This window comes from Hevea brasiliensis, chromosome 4, assembly GCF_030052815.1.
Source record: "Hevea brasiliensis isolate MT/VB/25A 57/8 chromosome 4, ASM3005281v1, whole genome shotgun sequence".
Classification (NCBI taxonomy): Eukaryota; Viridiplantae; Streptophyta; class Magnoliopsida; order Malpighiales; family Euphorbiaceae; genus Hevea; species Hevea brasiliensis.
In genome coordinates, this window is record NC_079496.1 from 115,176,765 (window position 1) to 115,197,379 (window position 20,615).

General features: G+C 34.2%; 1 protein-coding gene across 1 annotated transcript in view; it reads right to left on the bottom strand.

The window, feature by feature from the left end:
• The window catches only part of LOC110635724 (CHD3-type chromatin-remodeling factor PICKLE), a 28,026-nt gene that overhangs the window by 6,670 nt on the left and 741 nt on the right, over positions 1-20,615 (bottom strand). Inside the window, exons 2-23 of the mRNA XM_021785151.2 lie at positions 19,743-19,892; positions 19,320-19,457; positions 19,071-19,225; positions 18,664-18,825; positions 17,201-17,442; positions 16,993-17,088; positions 16,749-16,885; positions 16,455-16,667; positions 16,275-16,382; positions 14,978-15,028; positions 14,763-14,862; positions 13,664-13,806; positions 13,474-13,577; positions 12,873-13,011; positions 12,578-12,747; positions 11,610-11,676; positions 11,405-11,527; positions 9,678-9,787; positions 9,509-9,590; positions 1,161-1,358; positions 503-653; positions 82-187 (exon numbers count right to left, since the gene is read on the bottom strand). Coding sequence (XP_021640843.2) covers positions 82-187; positions 503-653; positions 1,161-1,358; positions 9,509-9,590; positions 9,678-9,787; positions 11,405-11,527; positions 11,610-11,676; positions 12,578-12,747; positions 12,873-13,011; positions 13,474-13,577; positions 13,664-13,806; positions 14,763-14,862; positions 14,978-15,028; positions 16,275-16,382; positions 16,455-16,667; positions 16,749-16,885; positions 16,993-17,088; positions 17,201-17,442; positions 18,664-18,825; positions 19,071-19,225; positions 19,320-19,457; positions 19,743-19,889 — 2,942 coding nt within the window. The 5' untranslated portion in view covers positions 19,890-19,892. The remainder of the gene's footprint in view (positions 1-81; positions 188-502; positions 654-1,160; positions 1,359-9,508; positions 9,591-9,677; positions 9,788-11,404; positions 11,528-11,609; positions 11,677-12,577; positions 12,748-12,872; positions 13,012-13,473; positions 13,578-13,663; positions 13,807-14,762; positions 14,863-14,977; positions 15,029-16,274; positions 16,383-16,454; positions 16,668-16,748; positions 16,886-16,992; positions 17,089-17,200; positions 17,443-18,663; positions 18,826-19,070; positions 19,226-19,319; positions 19,458-19,742; positions 19,893-20,615) is intronic.

Here is a 20,615-nt window from a genome sequence, read left to right on the forward strand (position 1 = left end):
AGTCCAACATGCAAATGCCCATAAAGGTTAAATTTTATGACCACAGTAACAGAATACATATTTGTATATAAAAAATCTAACCTCATCAAAATTTGTACAAATGCAGCCCTCTGATTTTGATTGAAACCCAATACCCTGAATGACCTTCCTTCACCTTCCATCAGAGGAATTGGCTCCATATTATCCACTGCAACATGTTGTTTCAGAAATCAGTACCATAACTACATTTTTGTAAACTCAACTCCACTCAACTAAGCCTTTATCCAAAAAATTTGGGGTCTGCTATATGGATTCGCTTTCTCCACTCTAAACGATTTTGGGTTAAATCCTCAGAAATGTGTAATGCTTCTAGGTTATGTTGTACTACTCTCCCCCAAGTCAATTTAGGTCTACACCTTTTTTTCTTTCTATCCTCCAACCTAATGTGTTCTACTTGTCTAGCTAGAGCATAACTACATTTTTTGTAACTACTACATAAACAAATTATAAAGGGAAAAGGTACCGCGAGCTTTCTTTCTGTAAGGCTTTCTCCCAGTTTGAGTTCCAGAAGAAGCTGTTTCACTATCAGTTAAATCAGCTTCATAATTATCATCCTCGCCTTCAGTGCTTACATCTTCCAAACCAGCAAGATCATCTTCTTCAACAGACACCATCTGAATGAATGATTAAATAAAATGTTGGTGAAATTGATGCAGGAACTTATAAGCTAGGCATGTTCAAGCCCAGAATATTTCCCAAATTTGGAAAAAGAATACATGATATTTATATTTTGTTAAAGTATTTGTTTTCGTTAATGCAAGTATTAGGAATAGGCATTGGACTCATAAACTCAAATGGTAATCAGCCAATATCGTATTGGTTACAGCTAATTCCCAATAACACTAATTAAACAATTTATGGTTTCAATAGAAAACTCTCAGTTAGTTCATTACAAAAAACACATAAGTTGAAGGGCTTTATGACAGGTGTCGATAAAGCATAAAGCACGATAAGGACGAAGATATTGAATTCTACAGTATAACATTTTCACAACACTTTTCATCTCGAAAACATAGACAATGAAATAATATCCCCTCTCATCCCAAGTAAACTAGAATCCTTGATACTAGTAAGAAGCAAGCATGCTGTGTCAAATATGTCAAGGGTGTATGAAGCAATACCTGTTTACGGCTTCTTTTTCCCTTGCCCAAGGCATTGAACTCCTTGATCTTATGCACTTCATACTGGTCTTTTAACAACTCTTCCCAGTAATTTGCTCTTTCAGAATTGCTCATGGCAGATCTTGCTTCTGCAGCCGCCTTTCGAGCTTCCTCCTCTGCTGCAGCCTCTGCTTCGTCAATATACTCAAAGTTTGCAACCTAAAACACAACACAATTTCTTCCCTCTGAGAAACTGATATCAAGCAGTAAAATCACAGAACATGAAAATAAAGAGACCACGTACAAGTAACAAAAACAAATTGTAACAATTAAACAACTAAACTAGCACTTCCAACATAAAAATTTTAAATATGCTAAATATTTAGTGCACAACTTAAAGGCCTGGCTCTGGACAGAAACTACAACTCTTCACCATGAAGTTAATTATTCCATTCACTTATTCCAATTTCAGTTATCATGCACTAGAATTAGATCTTTTTGGATTGCCATCAACACCACTTAAACGGCCAATTGAGATGCTGATCTAGGGTTCTAAACAGGGAAGGCAACTAAAATGGACTCAAAAGTCATTTAATTTTTAATGGATGCATCAAAAAGAGATGAAATTTTGGAAAAAAGCAGCCTGACAAGACTAAACCCCATCAAAGGAATTTGTACAATCAAGAGTTCTTTTCCATATGATTCAGACATTTCGTATATGACACTTAATGATTTAATTGTGTTGTGGTTAAAGTACCTTTTAGCCCATAAGCGTGGAGATGACAGATGGTTGATAGCAAACTAAAACCAAGACCATAACTAATTACAACTTCGGAGAAAAGAAAAAATTTAGGAGGAGAGAGAGAACGGTTACAAATAATTCAGAAGTGATTGCTTCAACAATAACATTATAAAGAGAATATTTAGATCATAATCTTATATAAATGGTAGTATTAGAGATTTAATGAGAGGGATTTCAGTTCTCCACACCATTTGGTAAGTGATTAAATTAGAAAGGCTATCAATAGTTGTTAAACGTCAAGCATACGTCAGATGATTCATGTACACAACCAAAAATGAGTTGTAAAGGAAATTGAAATAATATTATTAGTATCATGTATATCGCCTATGATTTGACTATATCTTGATTGCCATATATAGTTACGTGCAAAACTAAAAAAGAGAGGAGGAGGAGGAAGAAGGGTTGTGGGGGGGGCTGGGCGAGGACATAAGGTATTGGCTCTTTGAGCATCACACAAGCCCAAGCCCAAGGAATACACAATCCATGCCCCGAGAACACCGAGCAATGACCACAAATAATCTCTAGGTATAGCCACCAAAGGAGCCGTGTTACAGAAGAATTATGTTGGAATTCTACCAACTTGTTAATCCCTGTATTAAAGGGTTTTATTCTCCCTTTCCTTTCTTGTATTTTATTTTCTTCCTTTTTCATTAGTTTCCTAGCGTATCTAAATCTCCTTTGTATCAAGAACTATTGTATAAATACGAAGAGTGTACAAAGACAATTTACACAGAAAAAGATAAAGATTTTCTCTCCCAAATTGTGTTTCAACATGGTATCAGAACTAATAGGTCAATAAGGATAAGTATGAAAATGGTGGTTGGTGATCCCCGTGGTACCCCAACACGTTGATGGAAGAGCAAGTAGGCTCTCGGTAGGTCCAATGAAGCAATAAGGCACTCTTCTGGAGAAGAGCAGACCGATGGAGTGGCGACTCTTAGTACGAGTGATGGCTCTACCGTGGCTCTTAGAGGTGCATGCTTGAGTGGCTTAAGTAGAAAAATTGGGTTCTTGGTGACACTTTAATACTCGAGTTAAGAAAAGGCTTTCATTCGAGGGGAAACAAGCCCAATATGCCCAATGTGAAAGAGATTCACTCCTTATGTTAGGGGGGGTGGGGGGTTTGTCGTGAATATTCAAGTACTAGAATTCCCACATCGAGAAGAGATGGGATGAGTAAAGGACATATAAGTGAGAAGAACTCATAACCCATTGCCTTAAGATTTTTGGGTGAATGTGGAGTCAAACCCATGAGTGTGTTCTTTCACAAGACCTACCAAGAAAGATTCTCTCAGGCGCTTTGGTCTCTCCGAATCATTAACAAGTGGTATCAGAGCCTTGCCACTGATTTTAAGGCATAAGGTTTCATGTGTGTTTTTTAGGGTGTAAGAGGTCAAGTTCTAGACAACACAAGAGGGAGTTGAAAGCCAGGCCGCTGATCAACCTACCGTCAGAAACCCATCGTCTTCCAACATAGCGCGTGGCCCCACACACCATCACAACCTTGTGCCCTTTCTCACACACTAGCACATGGATTCCTTTTCCAGCAATTTTTCTGGCCGTTAACCTTTCCAGTGATCTTCCTTGTACATCACGCCTCTACCCTACCTATTTCTCTAACCTAGTTTGCTTTTTTTACTATCGGTTTTTTGGGATCTCTTATTTGCTACTGTTTGCTATTGCACCTATTTTTTTCCTCCTCTTTGCTTTTTTTTTTTTTTTTTGCTTGATAGTTAAATATGGCTGTTGGGAAAAAGGGCACACCTAACAATAGGAACTTTTCCAATAAAGAAGCACAGACCCTAAAGACATTTGTTGTCACAGTTTGAAGCTCCACCTAGCACAGTTGCCTCCACCAATTTTGTCAAATCAAGTAATGCTTGCCAATCTTGATCAATCTTGTTGGGTTATAAATTCTGATACAAACAAATATAAAACAAGCTCTTCAAATAAATTCTCTACCTATTTCCCATGCTCAGAAAAAGAAAAAATCCATATAACAAATGTTCCTTAATCACAATTTCTAATACAAGTTCTATTACATGCACTCTCAATATAAGTCTCACTTCAGTTCTTCATGTTCTTAGTTTTCCTATTAATCTTTTATCTCTCAATTCCATTAACCTAGCCTTTAATTGCAAAATTGAATTTTTTTTTTTCATATTCATTATATCTTTCAAGATTTGAGAATAGAGAAAACGATTAGCAGTGGTAGATTGCGAGATGGTCTATATCTTCTTAACAACAGTTGTGGTCCTTCAAATCCTGGAGCAAACCAAGCTTTGATAGGACAGTCTATGATTGCTAAGGAAGAGATTATCCAGTGGCATGAGACATTAGGACATCCATTTTTTCAGCTTTAGAAAGGTTATATCCTAATTTGTTTAGAAATTGCAACTCCGATTAGTTTGCGATGCTTGTGAATTTGTCATACATATAAGACAGTCTTATCCTTTAATAAATGATAAAAATTTAATTCCTTTTATGACTATTCATTCTGATGTATGGGGACCCACTTAAACAGTTTCTTGTCAGATTTTAAGTAGATTATCACTTTTATTGACTGTTGTACTAGGTTGTCATGGGTTTATTTGATAAAATCTAAAAGTGAAGTGTTTTCTTGTTTTCAACAGTTTCACAAAATGGTGCACACAGTTTGATGCTAAGGTTAAAATTTTAAGAACTGATAATAACACAGAATATGTTAATAGTATTTTTCGTGCTTATTTGAATTCAAATGGTATAATGCATTAAACTAATTAAGTCAATACTAGTAAACAAAAAGAGGTGTCTAAAAGAAAAAAATACACATTTATTGGAGGCGGCTCGCTCTCTTTATCAATAGAATACCTATGAGAACACTAAACTTTAAGAGCCCTTTAGAGGTTTTACAAGATCACAATTCTTATACTATTCCTCTAAAGATTTTTTGATGTGTCTTCTTTGTCCACAAAACAAATATTGGGAAGTTAGAACCTAAAGCTCTTAAATGTGTGTTTGTATGATACTCTAGCACTCAAAAGGGCTACAAGTGTTATCATCCTCTTACTATGAAATATTTTGTCAGTATGAATATTACATTTAGAGAGTCTGAACCTTATTTTCCTGTCAAGTCACCTCTTCAAGAGAAGCATAAGGAGAAATAGGTGCTTTTTCCTAACTAGGCTATCAGGCTTCTGAGAGAGACTATTAGGTCACATCTTAGTAATGAGCCATCTGACCAGGACCAACCACCTCAAGGGGAGGCCATTAGGCTTGGGTCACACCCTAGTAATGAGCCATCTAACCAGGAGCAACCACCTCCTCAAACTCCTGGGAGATTGAATAGATCAGATTTGAGACTCTACAAACGTTAAAATAAGACATATACAACCATTGAGCTTGATACACCTGATTAACTAGCATTCCTAGAATCAGTTCCTGAAAAATATGGTGAGTCTTCTTTAATTCCCAATGATCCTAATTATGTTTTATGTTTTTGAGTTTAATTCAAATTTTACTATTGATGATCTTGATGTTTTCATTACTCTCAGAAAAGGAGTCAGAGCTTGTATTAAGCATCCCATTTCTAATTTTATTTCCTATAACTGCTTGTCTTCTTCCTATAGAGTCTTTGTCTTACTGTTTCTTCTATTACTATCCCACAAGATTGGAAGCAAGCACATCTTGATCCAAAATTGAAGGCAAATATGAAAGAGGAGATCAAGGCTTTAGCTAAAAATGAGACATGGGATCTTGTTACTATTCTTTTGGAAATAAACTAGTTGTATGTAAATGGGTGTTTACCATAAAGCATAAAATAGATGATTCCATTTAAAGATATAAGGTCAGGGTAGTGGCAAAAGACTTTACTCAAACATTTGAGGTGGATTATCAGGAGACTTTTGCACATGTTGCTAAGATGAATACTATTAGAATCTTGCTATGATGTGCTACAAACCTTGAATAGGACCTACAACAGTTTAATAAGAAGAATGCTTTATTGCATGGAGATTTAGAAGAAGAGATATACATGAAAATCCCTCCAGGATTTGAGGATGAAAAAAACCAAAGTTCTGTAGATTGAAGAAAGCACTATATGGTTTGAAGCAATCACCAAAAGCATGGTTTGATAAATTTAGTATTAGTAAGACCATGATTTCCTTGGTTTTCTATTAAAGCAATGTTGATCATATCCCATTCATGAAACACCGGAAAGGTAAGATCACCCTGTTTATTGTCTATGTTGATGATATAGTTATAGCAAAAGATGATAAGGAGGAGATTGCTCATCTAAAAGAGCACTTGGCTTTGGAATTTGAGATTAAAGACCTAGGTAGATTAAGGTACTTCCTTGGTATAAAAGTCACTAGATCAGACAGAAGGATTTTCATCTCTCAAAGAAAGTACATATTGGAATAGAAGTTGCTAAGATGAATAATATTAGGAACTTGTTATCATGTGCTGCAAACTTTGAATAGAACCTACAACAGTTTGATGTGAAGATTTTTTTTTTTTTTTTTTTGCATGGAGATTTAGAAGAAGAGGTATATGTGGAAATCCCTCCAGGATTCAAGGATGAAAAAACTAAAGGCAAAACTTATAGATTGAAGAAGGCACTATATGGTTTGAAGTGGTCACCAAGATCATGGTTTGACAGATTTAGTAAAGCCATGATTTCTTTTAAATTCTATCAAAACAATGCTAATCATTCTCTATTCATGAAACACCAGAAAGATAAGATCACACTGCTTATTGTCTATGTTGATGATATAGTTGTGACAGAAAATGATAAGGGGGAGTTTGCTCATTTAAAAGAGCACTTGGCTCAGGAATTTGAAATTAAAGACCTGAGTAGATTAAGATACTTCCTTGGAATAGAAGTTGCCAGTTCAGACAAAGGAATTTTCATCTCTCAAAGAAAGTACATACTTGACCTCCTAAAGGAGACGGGCATGTTGGGCTGTAAACCATCAGTCTCCTATTCAAGTTAATCATAAGCTGCAAGTAGGAGTTGGGAAGTCAGTTAACATAGGAAGATATCAGAGGTCAATAGAGAGATTGATTTCTCCCTCATTGTAGATTAGCCTATACTGTAAGCTTGATAAGCCAGTATATACCTGATCCTCGAGAACCTCACTTAGAAGCTGTCTTCCACATTTTGAAGTATTTAAAATATGCACCTAGAAAGGAACTTCCTTTTTAAAAGCATGGCTATCTCCAGATAAAAGCCTTTATAAATGCAAATTGGTCAGGTTACTGCACCTCTGTTGGTAGCAATTTAGTCACGTAGAGAAGTAACAAGCAGAATGTAACAAGAAGATCTAGTGCAGAGGCGAAAAACAAAGCCATGGCACAGGGTATTTGTAATCTATTGTGGTTGCAGAAATTGACGAAGGAAATGAGACCTTCAGAAACAATAAGTTTGTCCTTGTTTTGTGACAACAAAGCTGCTATCAGCATAGTTCATAACCCAATTCAATATGATCAAACCAAGCATATAGAGATTGATCGACTCTTAATAAAAGATAAAATAGTTGATGGGTCTTGTAAGTGTCTTTCATGTGACTTCAAAGGAAAAAGTGGCTGGATGTGTTTACTAATGGTTTCAGCAGTAAGATATTCCACACTCTAATTTGCAAGTTGGACATGTGCGACATACATGAAACAACTTAAAGGGGAGTGTTGGAATCCTGCCAGCTTATAAACCCTGCATTAAAGAGTTGTATTCCCCCTTTCCTTTCTTGCATTCTATTTTCTTCCTTTTTCATAATTTCCTAGTGTATCTAGATCTCCTCATATCTAGGACTATTGTGTATAAATAGGAAGAGTGTAAACAAACAATACATACAAAAAAAATACAAAGATTCTCCACCAAATTATGTTTTTCAACAAATTATTTATAAAAACTGAACAACATAAGATATATTGGTTTATATGCTCTAAATTTCCTAATTAGACTCACAATTGAACAAGCAGAAAAACTAAACCATAGAAGGGTGTCTTAAACTTATAACTAATGATACCCACTAAATTGTCAAATAAGCGAACATTGACTAATTTGTATAAAACATAAGCCATCGTTGCTACACAAATAGGGACAAGTTGTAGTACAATATATAGGCAATAAAAAACATAAGATAAATTTATTTTATATTGCACTAAATTTCCTGATTAGACTCACAATTGAACAAACCCAAAAACTAAACAATAGAAGTGTCTTAAACTAATAACTAATGACATCTGTAACACTGTCAAATATGAGAACACTGACTAATTAGTATAAAATGAAGTGAGTAAATAAACCTGGTTGCTGCACAAAGCAAAACCTCAAGACAATAAGCATTTAATTGGGCATTCACCAAGGAATTATACTCGGGAAGATCCATGGAATGAGAGTGAGAAAAAGAGAGGGTGTGAGTGAGATTATTCACTTCACACATAATTGCTAAAATCGCGAGTTGAATCATATAATTTTATGATTTTATGAGTTGGAATAACTAAAACGAGTAAAAATGTATGTAAAATCGAGATAAAATCGCATTTTTAAATAGTGAAATCAGATTCAAAAATAACACAATTTAACAAGTTTATGATTCTATGATTTTGTGATTTTATATATTTGAAAATTTAAGTTTAAAATATTACCTTTTATTTTATCAAAATCATTGTCCTTTATTTATTTATTTACTTTAAAATATTTTCTAGATTTTTTTTAAATATAGTAATATCTATCATTTATGCTACTACAATTATCATGTATATATATTGTAATTTTTTTATTATTCTTGTAACAACATAAATATGATCTAACTTCTTTATATTATTCATCAAATTGATAATTTGGTGAAAAAAAAATATTATATTTGAAATTAAATTATTAAAATAATTTAAATATTAGATTTAACAATATATTAGAAAGCCTTTTATTATAACTTTATATGCTTAAATGTGTATGACAGTTTTATTTATCGATTTATATAAATATAATCATATTTTTTGAAAGGTATTTCAGGTAAGTTATAAAATCTTATAATTTTGCGATATGATTTTATAACTCCTTTATCGATTCTAGATCAAGAAAACGAATTTGACAACCTTGACTTCACCTATACATAACAATTACAAGGATGTCTTGTGATATTCAAGACTAATATACAGACCTTAAAACATGGACAGCAGAGCCTATGTCAATCCCTTAAAGCTTTAGAGTAGGAAAGCTAAAATAAGTTTTTTAAAAATATGGGAATTTATGACCTCGCTGAATTCTTCCGCATGGAAAATAGGCCCGTACATCTTAGGAAAGGCAAATCCTATAGGCAACCATAACTTTTTCTGCTTTGATGTGTTTCTACTTTGATGTTACCAATGAATATTGCGTGGATAACACGTATGTGACTAAAACAATCAAGCATATTTTGATTACCCAAACCATTGCCAAAATTAATCAAAAAAGGAAAAATTCCACATTTCTTTTTTTTGGCAAAGGAGGAGCTATGTAGAGCAAGGAGATTCAAGTCTAAGTCTAACACAAAACCCCAAAGGCAACTACATAATAATCAACCACATAATATAGAAACAATAAAACCTTGAAGGCCTTCAAAAATCCATCTTCCTCCTCATCGTCCAATGAAGCTTCTTCATCTCCAACTTGCTCACGGTCAAGTAATCTATTGAGAGAACAACGCAAATAAAATCATTGAGTAGATGTTTAATCCCTAAAACCATCAAAACGCATGAAGGTTAAAAGTGTTTACCGGTCTATAGCAGCATCATCATAATGAATTTGACGTGATTTTCCTGCTTCATCGTTCTCATCAGCAAATAGCTCCTTTGAACCATACCTAATAATGTCATCTAGTTCTTCCTACAATTAAATAAGGATCTTCAATCTTGCAGTAATTCATTTGTATTTTCAAAACAGTTAATATCATTAAATAATGTTCCATTCCATAGCATGCGCTCACACATTAATTCTCAAAATAAACACCATGTCACTAACAAAACACATATCATATGAACACATTAAAGAAGAAATAGAGCATAATAAATTGTCATTCAGCAAAGAATTGGATAATATATGCAATAAAAATGTTTATTATATGCCTTTTTTTGTGGTGGCCTCAGGATAAAATTCCAAATGACTCAATCCTAAAAATGACATTGAAAAGGTTAATCGCCAGTAATGACTAGTTGACTATATTATCGTGGAATTGAAAGTGGGAGAGTTAGTTCCATCCTTCACATTTTTACATTAAGTGATTACTCGAGGCTCAATCTAATACCCCATAGTTGCAAGTCCAAAGCCTTCACAATTGCACCAAGAAATGTGATTGAAATTTAGAAGGATAAAAAAGATAGGAGAAAAGTAGAAAGAGAAGGATTTACATGGTTTGACTACGAAGAGCCTACATCCACGGAACCTCAAGAGGGCTACATTTTATTCACTTTTGTTGTGTCTTACATAATACACGAAACTCTATATTTATGATGGAAGATACATAATATATATGAAATGCTATCAATAAACCACAGATCACTCCTAAGATTTTGGTAATCAATCTCATTATTTTTGCATAATCTTAGTTTTTTTCAACGAGATAATATCCTATGCATTAAAAAAAATCTCAACAACTCAACTCAACTCAGCTAAACCTTTATCCCAAAAATTTGGGGTCGGCTATATGGATTCTCTTTCTCCACTCTAAACAATTTTAGGTTAAATCCTCGGAAATGTGTAATGCTTCTAGGTCATGTTGTACTACTCTCCTCCAAGTCAGTTTAGGTCCACCCCTTCTTTTATTTCTATCCTCTACCCTAATATGCTCTACTTGTCTAACTGGAGTCTCCGTATATCTACGCTTCACATGACCAAACCACCTAAATCTCCCTTCTCTCAACTTATCCTCAAGTGGTACCACTCCTACATTTTCTCTAATACTCTCATTACGGACTTTATCTAGTCTAGTATGGCCACTCATCCACCTTAACATTCTCATCTCCGCAACTCTTATCTTAGACACATACGACTCCTTCAGTGCCCAACACTTACTACCATATAATATGGCCGGTCGTGTGGCTGTACGGTAAAATTTTCCTTTCAACTTATTGGGAATCTTGCGATCACATAAAACTCCCGTGGCACGTCTCCACTTCAACCATCCAACTTTAATCCTATGACTAACATCCTTCTCACATCCCCTATCTACTTGAAGGACTGAACAGAGATATTTGAAGTGATTAATGATTGTTAATATATTGGACAAGCCCAAAAAGTATAAGGGGCAAATGAGCATTATTCCACCAAGAAATAGCCCCAAAAACACACACTATATCGCAAGTTGCAACTACAATTAGATATTGATTCATGAACAACTTTAAACATCAAATCCAAAAATAATTTCACAAAACAAAAACCAAGCATGATAGGCATTACTGCCGCATGTATGCCCAAAAACCTTAATCAACAAAAGAAATTGTTTACTTGGTTAATATTTTGTGCCTTCAACCTCCCAACAACAAGATGTTCTAAAACCATTTTCTTCTTAGTCATCTGCATCATTCGTTCCTCAATAGTTCCTCGTGTAACAAGCCTATAAATCATTACCTGCAACACCCAAACGATACCTCATTTTTAAACAACCAACAATATAAAATATATATGCTATCATCAAAGAATAAATTTCAACCTTGTTGGTTTGGCCAAGTCGATGAGCTCTGGCCATTGCTTGAAGATCAGCATGAGGATTCCAATCACTATACAAGCCAGGAACAAGTTCAGTATATGGGTAGAAAATCACAAGAAACCAGTAGAAAATACAATAAATTTAGAAAATCCAGCATCTAATCCATATCCACACAATAAAAGTATATTGATATATTAAAATAAAGCCATCAGAGATGTCAGCACATTAGAAGAAAATTGACAATAGTTACTGCATTTTGTATCACATATTGATATCATTAAATCCTGAAAACACTAATATAATAGGGAAAAACAAGATAAGTTTTTGAAATATGAAAAATCATATGGTTCCTTCCACTATGGATGCAACATATGACATGCAATAAGTGTCTAGGCAATATTACAATGAATAGGAGAAAATTAACATTGGCACCATTATGTGCTATTTGCAAAAGTAATTGCAATGCCATAAGCCATTTTTTGTTACAATTTTACCCAGAAGTTAAACAATCCTGCTCCCTCAAATCCAAATCACATTGATGCTGAAAAAGCATGTCGACACAATCATCAAACATCCAATGTACAAGAACTCTCATTGTATGTTCCATTGGTTACCAGGAATGGGAAGGAGAAAGACAAGACAAGAATGATGAGGCCTTCATTACATAATTTTCACTCACATGGAGGTTAGGTATTAGAAATACCAGACCATTCTCTTATTCCTGTTACCAAAATGGGATCAAAATCATTCCTAGTTTCATATGGCTCTGTATTTGCAGACAATTAGTGATATATCTCCAATACTTGGATTTATTAGCATGCCAACTGGTTTATAGATTATCCAACAAACTACTTATATTTTATTCCAGTTACACTACCCTTCAACCATCAAATTACAGCTATTCCAGCTCCATTTTGTAACACCAGTCAGAATGATTTAAAAAGAAAAAAAAAATGTCAGTAAAATTTCACCTATCATATATAATAACTGTATCAGCAGTTGCAAGGTTTATTCCCAATCCTCCAGCCCTAGTAGAAAGCAGAAAACAAAATCTTGAAGAATTTTTGGCATTAAATCGATCTATGCGTACTTGTCTCTCGGCTCCACCAACCCTTCCATCTATCCGTTCATACTGCCATTTCTGATAGAAAAATACAAACATATCCAAATGAAATGGTATTAAATCCATTTAGAGATAAACATCAAACAGCAAATAAATGACAGGCAAAAATTGAAGGATGCAACAGAACAACAACATATTCATACCTTATAAGTGCAATAATCTTCCAGCAAGTCTAGCATGTGCTGAAATTGTGAATAAATAAGAACTCTATGTCCCTGCTCTTTAAGCTTCACCATCATTTTGTCCAACAATTGCAGTTTCCCAGAAGATTCCACAAGCTGTCTGTCGAAGCACAAACAGATGAATAATAATGCAGTGTATAATTTAGCATACTTGAAAGCATTTTCTAGAACAAATTGTTTTCTATAGTTCTGATTTCCAGAAGATTCTAGCTATCTTTCAATATAGGCAATAAGATAAAATATAGAAGAAACTAGCAGTTGAATGAACGATGTGACAGAAACATTTGCCCCCTCAAAAAGATGTTTGACCTGACAAAACCATCAAGATAGATTCCTTTCAAGCTCTACAAGTACAAGGAAACCTAATACTTTTCTTGAATAAATATAGCCCATGCTCCCTAGAAAAAACAAAAGATGCAAATGTAGAAGATGAAAGAATATATCCTATCATAATCCCAATGTAGAAAATAAGTATATTATCCACATACAAAGTAAATGCACACGTGTGCACTCTCGCTCTCTCACACACCACATACTAATATAAAAGAACAAAACCAAGTACTTGTAAGATTCACTGGCATCTTCAATATCTGGTTCAACTCCTTCTAACATATAAGCATGACAGCACAGCTTGCGCAATTCCATAACCACATTGATAAGAGAAATCTGGTCCAGGCACATCCAATCATAATAATAGCGTTAAGTTAGAGTACAGTAAAAGAACATCATTTCACTTGAATAAGAAAGCACACCTGTGGACCACCACGTCGGGTCAATATTTGATAGTTACGAGTCAAAATGGCCTTGTAATATTCTTTCTGCTTGCTACTTAGTTCAACACGTAAAATGAGTTCCTTCTTAGGAGGTAGCTCTGTCATGACATCCTTCTTGACCCCTAAATAAGCAAAAGAAATTTCCAGCCACATTTCATTGTCATAACTATGATTTAATAAAATAAAATGTCAAATATACGAGATGAAGTAACAATCAGAATATGAGGGCAAACCAAATCAATAACAATAATAATAATGGAACAAGAAACCAACTCCAAATAATACATCCCACCAATTAAAAATTGGGAAAGTTATAACATTTCAATCACCTATAGTTTTAAAATGGGGAAAAAAAAACTAAATTAAATCCATCTAGAAAACAAAATAGTACTGCTAACAACAGAAATAATCATATACTGGACGGAGAGAAGTCAATATGATCCTCCATGCAAAACATAAACTATTTGTGTCAACAAAGAATATTTCTGATATGACCCCAGAGGAGCACCCTAGCAGTTAAGGCTTGGAATTTTCACTAAGAGATCTCACTGTGAGTAAGGTGGGATGAAGTGATTACAAAAGATGAGCTACTCCAATGGTCCAATCTCCATTATGTAGCCCCCAATAAAACAAAAAATGGGCTTTAGAAATCAAGGGAAGATTTGACAGATGGTCAAGGAAGTGAGACCCAAAATACAGCAAAATACGAAAACAGGATCAGATGCAGACAGAGGAAATAGGGAGGTAAAAATCAGTCTAGCAGAATCTGGCATCTTCTCCACAGAAGGTAGAAGAGGTTCAAATTTTAAATCAAATTTCTTTTTCTAGGCCAAAAAGCAGATATTCATAAAGTTTACTGAATAACATCAAGAAAATATTCCAAAAACAAATTGGATATCATGAATCATGGCAATGAAGAAGGGAGAGGGAGTGAAAGAAAAGATAAATAAGGTAAAAATTCAATCAGTAATCTCAATAATAAATACATCGGAAATATCCTATAGTTTCAATAGCACTGGCAATCCTAGCAATCCAATGAAGCATGACTGTATTAGACAGAAAAGTTTGAGATGTTTACTTCTAAGGAGATGGGGAGCCAACATTTTATGAAGTCTCGAAATTTGCTCCTCTTGATTTATATCCTTAAACTCCTCCTGGAACTCCTCCAAACTAGCAAACTGCAAGTATTTAATATTTACACATCAAACACAAAGCAAGGGCGCTTTTGATACTGATTCCTATAATGCATCTTCCTCTAACTACAATCTTTCATGAAGCTGCCAAGATACTAACCTTCCCAGCATCAAGGAAGTGCATGAGCATGAAGAGTTCATCCAGATTGTTCTGGGAAAGTGTCAGACAAATGTCAGTAAGTTTGCAATTTAGCATAAACATACACAAACAGTATATTTTTAAATGAGTAATTTAAATCGAATTAATTAATCACAATAACCACAGAACAGCCAACATTAACCTAATTTATTACAAGTCCACATGTAAAAATAATTAGCATGCACAACTTGCAAAAAATGAAGTGACCACATGACCTTGAGAATTACATAAAAGATGTATCTTATCCATATCTTAACGTAATATACAGAGAAGACAAAAAGACACAAAGGGAAGAAGAAAGAATGTAATGCTCACACTTGTAAGTTATGGAGGAGCCAGTCTTTAAACAGAATACTTGCTTCCATTTACTCCATTTTCACCTTCTGCAAAATTTTAACTAGGGATTGGCCCAAGGCGGGATTTTCATTACCCATATCCGCCCCACCAAGCAGCAGATGGATATTCATAGTTTTTTTTTTTTCCCTTTTTAATAAAAAGTATTTTTTTACCCTAAATTCAAGAAAAAAATGTGATCAATAAAATTAATATCTATTTTTATAAATATATAATTTATAAATGAGATTTGATATAATATTTACAAAAATATCATCAACCATATTTTCTAAATATTAAGAATATAGAAATTATACATATAATATATATAATCAGGTCGGGTTAAAGGTGATGCAGGTTATTTTTCCCTAATACCATTAGGGTCAGTCAGGTCAGGCATCTAGTGGGGCAAGCAAAATTGCCATCCCTAGTTTAACCACACAAGTTCAGCAAGCTAAATGTAAACCATGCTAAAATTATATTTCAAGATCATATAAAACAGGATCAAATTTTCAGAGAACAAACAAAAATGAAATAAAGAAGCAAATAGAAAGACATCAAATCTTCACTCTAAAAGAATTCATCCTCAGCATCCATATGAGATCAAAGCAAAAGAATCTAAGCAGAAATACTTTAACCTACAAGCATGCACTTAATTTGTTGATGAATGGACTGCTTTCACACAAGAGAGAGAGAGAGAGAGAGAGAGAGAGAGAGAGAGAGAGAGAGAGAGAGAGAGAGAGAATAATTGACAATCTTTTCAACTGCTGTTGAAGTTAATGAATTTGCACTGTGTGGTATCGCAAAACTGTATCTGCCACGGAGTTTTTTTTTCAATTATATAATATGTGACTGCTACTATTGTCAAGCAACTAAACAATCTTAAGTCCTGATTTAAGAACATTATCATTTTATTATTACAAACCTGAAGAGGAGTTCCAGTCAAAAGCACACGATGATTGCTAGAATACTGCTTCAATGAAAGAAATAATTTTGAATCCTTATTTTTGAGACGATGACCTTCATCAACAATCTACATGCATATGTCAGTCAGAAATCATATATTGGACAATACCAAAGCACTCACTGAGCTGTAGAATGTTACCATGCTCTCCCACTTTATTGGTTTCAATGATGCTGTGTCCAAGTTAATCATTTCATAAGAAGTTAACAGCACGTCAAATTTTATCCTATCTTGTTTTTTATCACCAACAACTTGACCAGATTTCTTTTTCTTGATCTTCTTGTGATTCTTGGGATAATAAAATTCATATTCCCTTATAATAGCACGAGCATGTGCAGAGCCAACATACATAACCTGCAGGGGGAAATAATTGCACTCAAGAGTAATTTTTTTACTTAACAATGATGAAGATCAATCAAGAGCATGTTTACTTACAACATTCATTTGAGGTGCCCACGTTGCAAATTCGCGCTCCCAATTTCGCAATGTTGAAAGTGGAGCTACTACCAAATGCGGTGAGATGCTTTCTTCAAAAAGAGATGCTAAAAATGCAATACTCTGTATAGTTTTCCCTGTAATCAAAACAAATAGGGCAATGATAAATGCAAACAGTAAAAATCAACATGCAAAGAAAAGCTCCATTGAAGAGAAAAAGAAATCAAAACATAACTAGACTCACCAAGGCCCATCTCATCAGCAAGTATCACATGTGTCTGTTTGGACCACGAGAAACGTAAGAAGTTCAACCCTTCTAGTTGATATGGATGTAATGAGCCTTTGAATAAAATAACAAAAAAGGCACTCAGGGATTCATGATAACCAAGCAAAGTAACAAAACATAACTACACAACAATACCAGAATGCAAAGAGAAGATAAAATAATATACCTCCAGTTAGAAATTCAGGACTATGTTCATACTGTTGAAATTCTTTTGGTTTCTTCTTGGAATCGGTAGCATCTTTAAGGCTGCTCTTCTGCTTGCTCAATTTGCGAGATCTAGACTGAATTCTGTTAAATCTTTCTATTTCAGGCTGAAATGCAGATATATCTGATTCAAATTCCCAATAGCATTCATCATAGGGAAGTTCTTTATACTTCACAAAATACTCTTTCTCATTCTCATCTCCCCTGCAGTATTTAACAGGAGTTTTACATTCAGAAATCTTGTGACAGCAATCAAATTGTTAAAAAATAGTAACAAATATGATATAAATCATGTTATCTAGAACAAACGAGATTTTTTAATACAAACAGCAAAATTTTCATACTGATACTTTTGTGCTATTCTTCTGTATGCAAAGGCAGTAATGTACAAAAAGCACCTTCTAAAAGTCAACAGACCATCCTTGACAATTCTTTACAGGACAATACTACAACTCAAACAACAAAACTATTAAGTCCCAAAACAAAATACTCAACTCAATTCAACTCAACAAGCCTTTATCCCAAGAATTTGAGGTCGGCTATATGGATTCTCTTTTTCCATTCTAAACGATTTTGAGTTAAATCCTCGGAAATGTGTAATGCTTCCAAGTCATGTTGTACTACTCTCCTCCAAGTCAGTTTAGGTCTACCCCTTCTTTTCTTTCTATCCTCTAACCTAATGTGCTCTACTTGTCTAACTGAAGCCTCCATATGTCTACGTTTCACATGACCAAACCACCTCAATCTCCCTTCTCTCAACTTATTCTCAATTGCCACCACTCCTACCTTCTCTCTAATACTCTAATTACGGACTATCTGTTCAAAAGTTTAACTTTTCTAATAAATCGATAGACATAAAATGGAAGCAACCCACAACACATCATCTAATCTAAAATTGTAAATATGTAGAACACAAATGCTTGAAAAATATGAACAATGATTTCCAGACCACACAAAAAAAAAATCTATAAATAAATAAATTTACCTCAAAATGCTAAGAAATTAACATGACTGCACCTTTTGAGATGAAAGCAAAAGACAGAATCCTACTTGGTTTTGGTTTTGACTTGAAATTACAAAAAAAAAAAACACTTCAACTCAATAAATTTTGGAGTTCAAACCAAATTTTACCCTGGAGAGAGAGTAGTATTCTCCAAAATTAAGGCTTGCACTTGAACCTTCACAAACTAATTGAAAACATAAATCCACTAAAATTAACTCAAACGGCATCTTAAATGCATAAGCGTCAAAAGAAAAGGGAAAACACAATCATCAAAAATAGAATAACTTAAATATATGTACACTTAACTATGTCTCAAACCCAAACTAGTTGGGGTTGGTTGCACAGGTTCCCTTGCATTTGTTCATATAAATATATATGCAATTATGCATGCATATTAAAACAGAAGTTTCAGATGGCTCAACCTGCAAGCAAGGATCCGGTCAACAGTAGTCCACTCGGGCCGAATAGCAACAAAGTCATCCTCAGAGTTATTGTTTGATTCCATTTGACGATGGAAGTTGTTGACTTTAGTCCTCAGACGAGGATTTGACTTGAAAGCCTTTAAGAACTCTTTCTCTGGTACCCTTTGGGGATGGAGGGAAGCCAGCAGGTGAATAAACATTATCAGATAAATATGGAAATAAAAATCAAGCTGATTTGTGCTAGCATCAACACTGTACAACATTTGACAAGTTAACACATGAACTTCAAAGTTTCTACAAATGGTTTAGCAAAATTAGACTGAATAGCACAAATTATTATTCTTTATGAGAGAATTAGTAATCATAATAAACCAAGGTTAGTAAGAAAATAAATGTATTGAAGTTACCAAGTGCAGTGCAGATAAGATAATCCCTTCCACTTCACAAGATACTGTTTCACAAAAATTTGCTTCGAGCCCAACTTAGAGACATCGTTATCACCAGCTACAGTAGGACGCATTTCACAGTCCAATATCTTATCAATGTCATTCAGAGGGCTAACCTGCATAAATTGTGGCATTGGAAAGCATAACAATAATGATGTGGTGGTGATTATAATTAGTAACCATTATTCTCAAAGTGTCAGGCAATCATACACATTCAGGACATCTCCAGTTGCTAGGAAGAGTAGCTTTTAGCGGTGGAAGTAGACACTTGGCATGGTAAGCGTAGGTGCAAGTTTCACAGCTCAGAAGATCCCCGTTTTCTCCACAAGACTGACAGCAGTCATCTTTCTAAAAAAGAGGGGTAAATAAGAAAGAAAAATGCAACAATAATCAAAACAATAACCTAATATAAGAACCATGTAGTATCTGAAATTTGTAAAATTAAGAACAAAACAATGAGATGACAACTTAAGTGCAACTTAGATTTTTGCAATTACCAATCCAACATCATGACAAATAAGAGCAAAATTATAAGATAATATGTGAGTAAACATGATAAAGGACATAAAAGAAAAATACTAATCAAATCCAAGACAGGGAAAGCAGAAAGGAGATGAAGAAGAGGAAACAAACCACATCAGGCCTGACTATCCTTTCAATTTTTTCCTGAGATTTCCCAGGTTTTCCTGACAAAAAATCAGCATCATCATCTGACTCATCTAAGATATAAATTGGCCTTCGCTCTGATCTTACACGAAGCCTTTCAACCAAGCTACTCATATCCTGCACGACATAATGCTCCATGTTTAATGTGCCTCAACAAGCAACAAACTACTGAATGCCAACAATGAAGGAAAAGGAGCCATATAGTTTAAAACTTTCAAAAACAAGTGATAGAACCCATATATTCCAATATCTGCATTTTTCCCCTAATTTGGCTCATCAAATATATTAAATATGACCCAAAAGAACAGAGTCAATTATTAAAAAACCAGGTTTTTTTCCTTCCCTTCGACATTCACTTGCGAACATTTTACAGTAATAAGAGCTCTTATAATTCATATTTTATATATTAACTAATAACACAGTATCTCATAACTATAGAAACCAATTTGGGTCTCCATCTTAAAATTAACATGCCCTAGGGTCCTAATGTATTATAACATGGGCATCCTCTAATTGCTTTCATGCTAACAAAGAAAGCACAAGAGAATCTCTTGCCAAATGCCAAACAACAAATAAAGCATAATCTGATAAATATTTGACTATGGAAACAACTGGAAAAAGCCCCTGCAGTAAATTTAATTTCCAAAAGCAATCATCAGATTACAATTGGCTTACAACCCATATTTCATATCAAAACCTAAATGCCAGATTAAATAATCGGGAAAAATCATGATGTTTAAGGGAAAAAACCAATATTAGGGAAGTGCTATCATAAATTTTGCAAACTAATTTTTTATTTGCCCAGTTTTGATAACTGACATTTTGTATTATATCAGAATT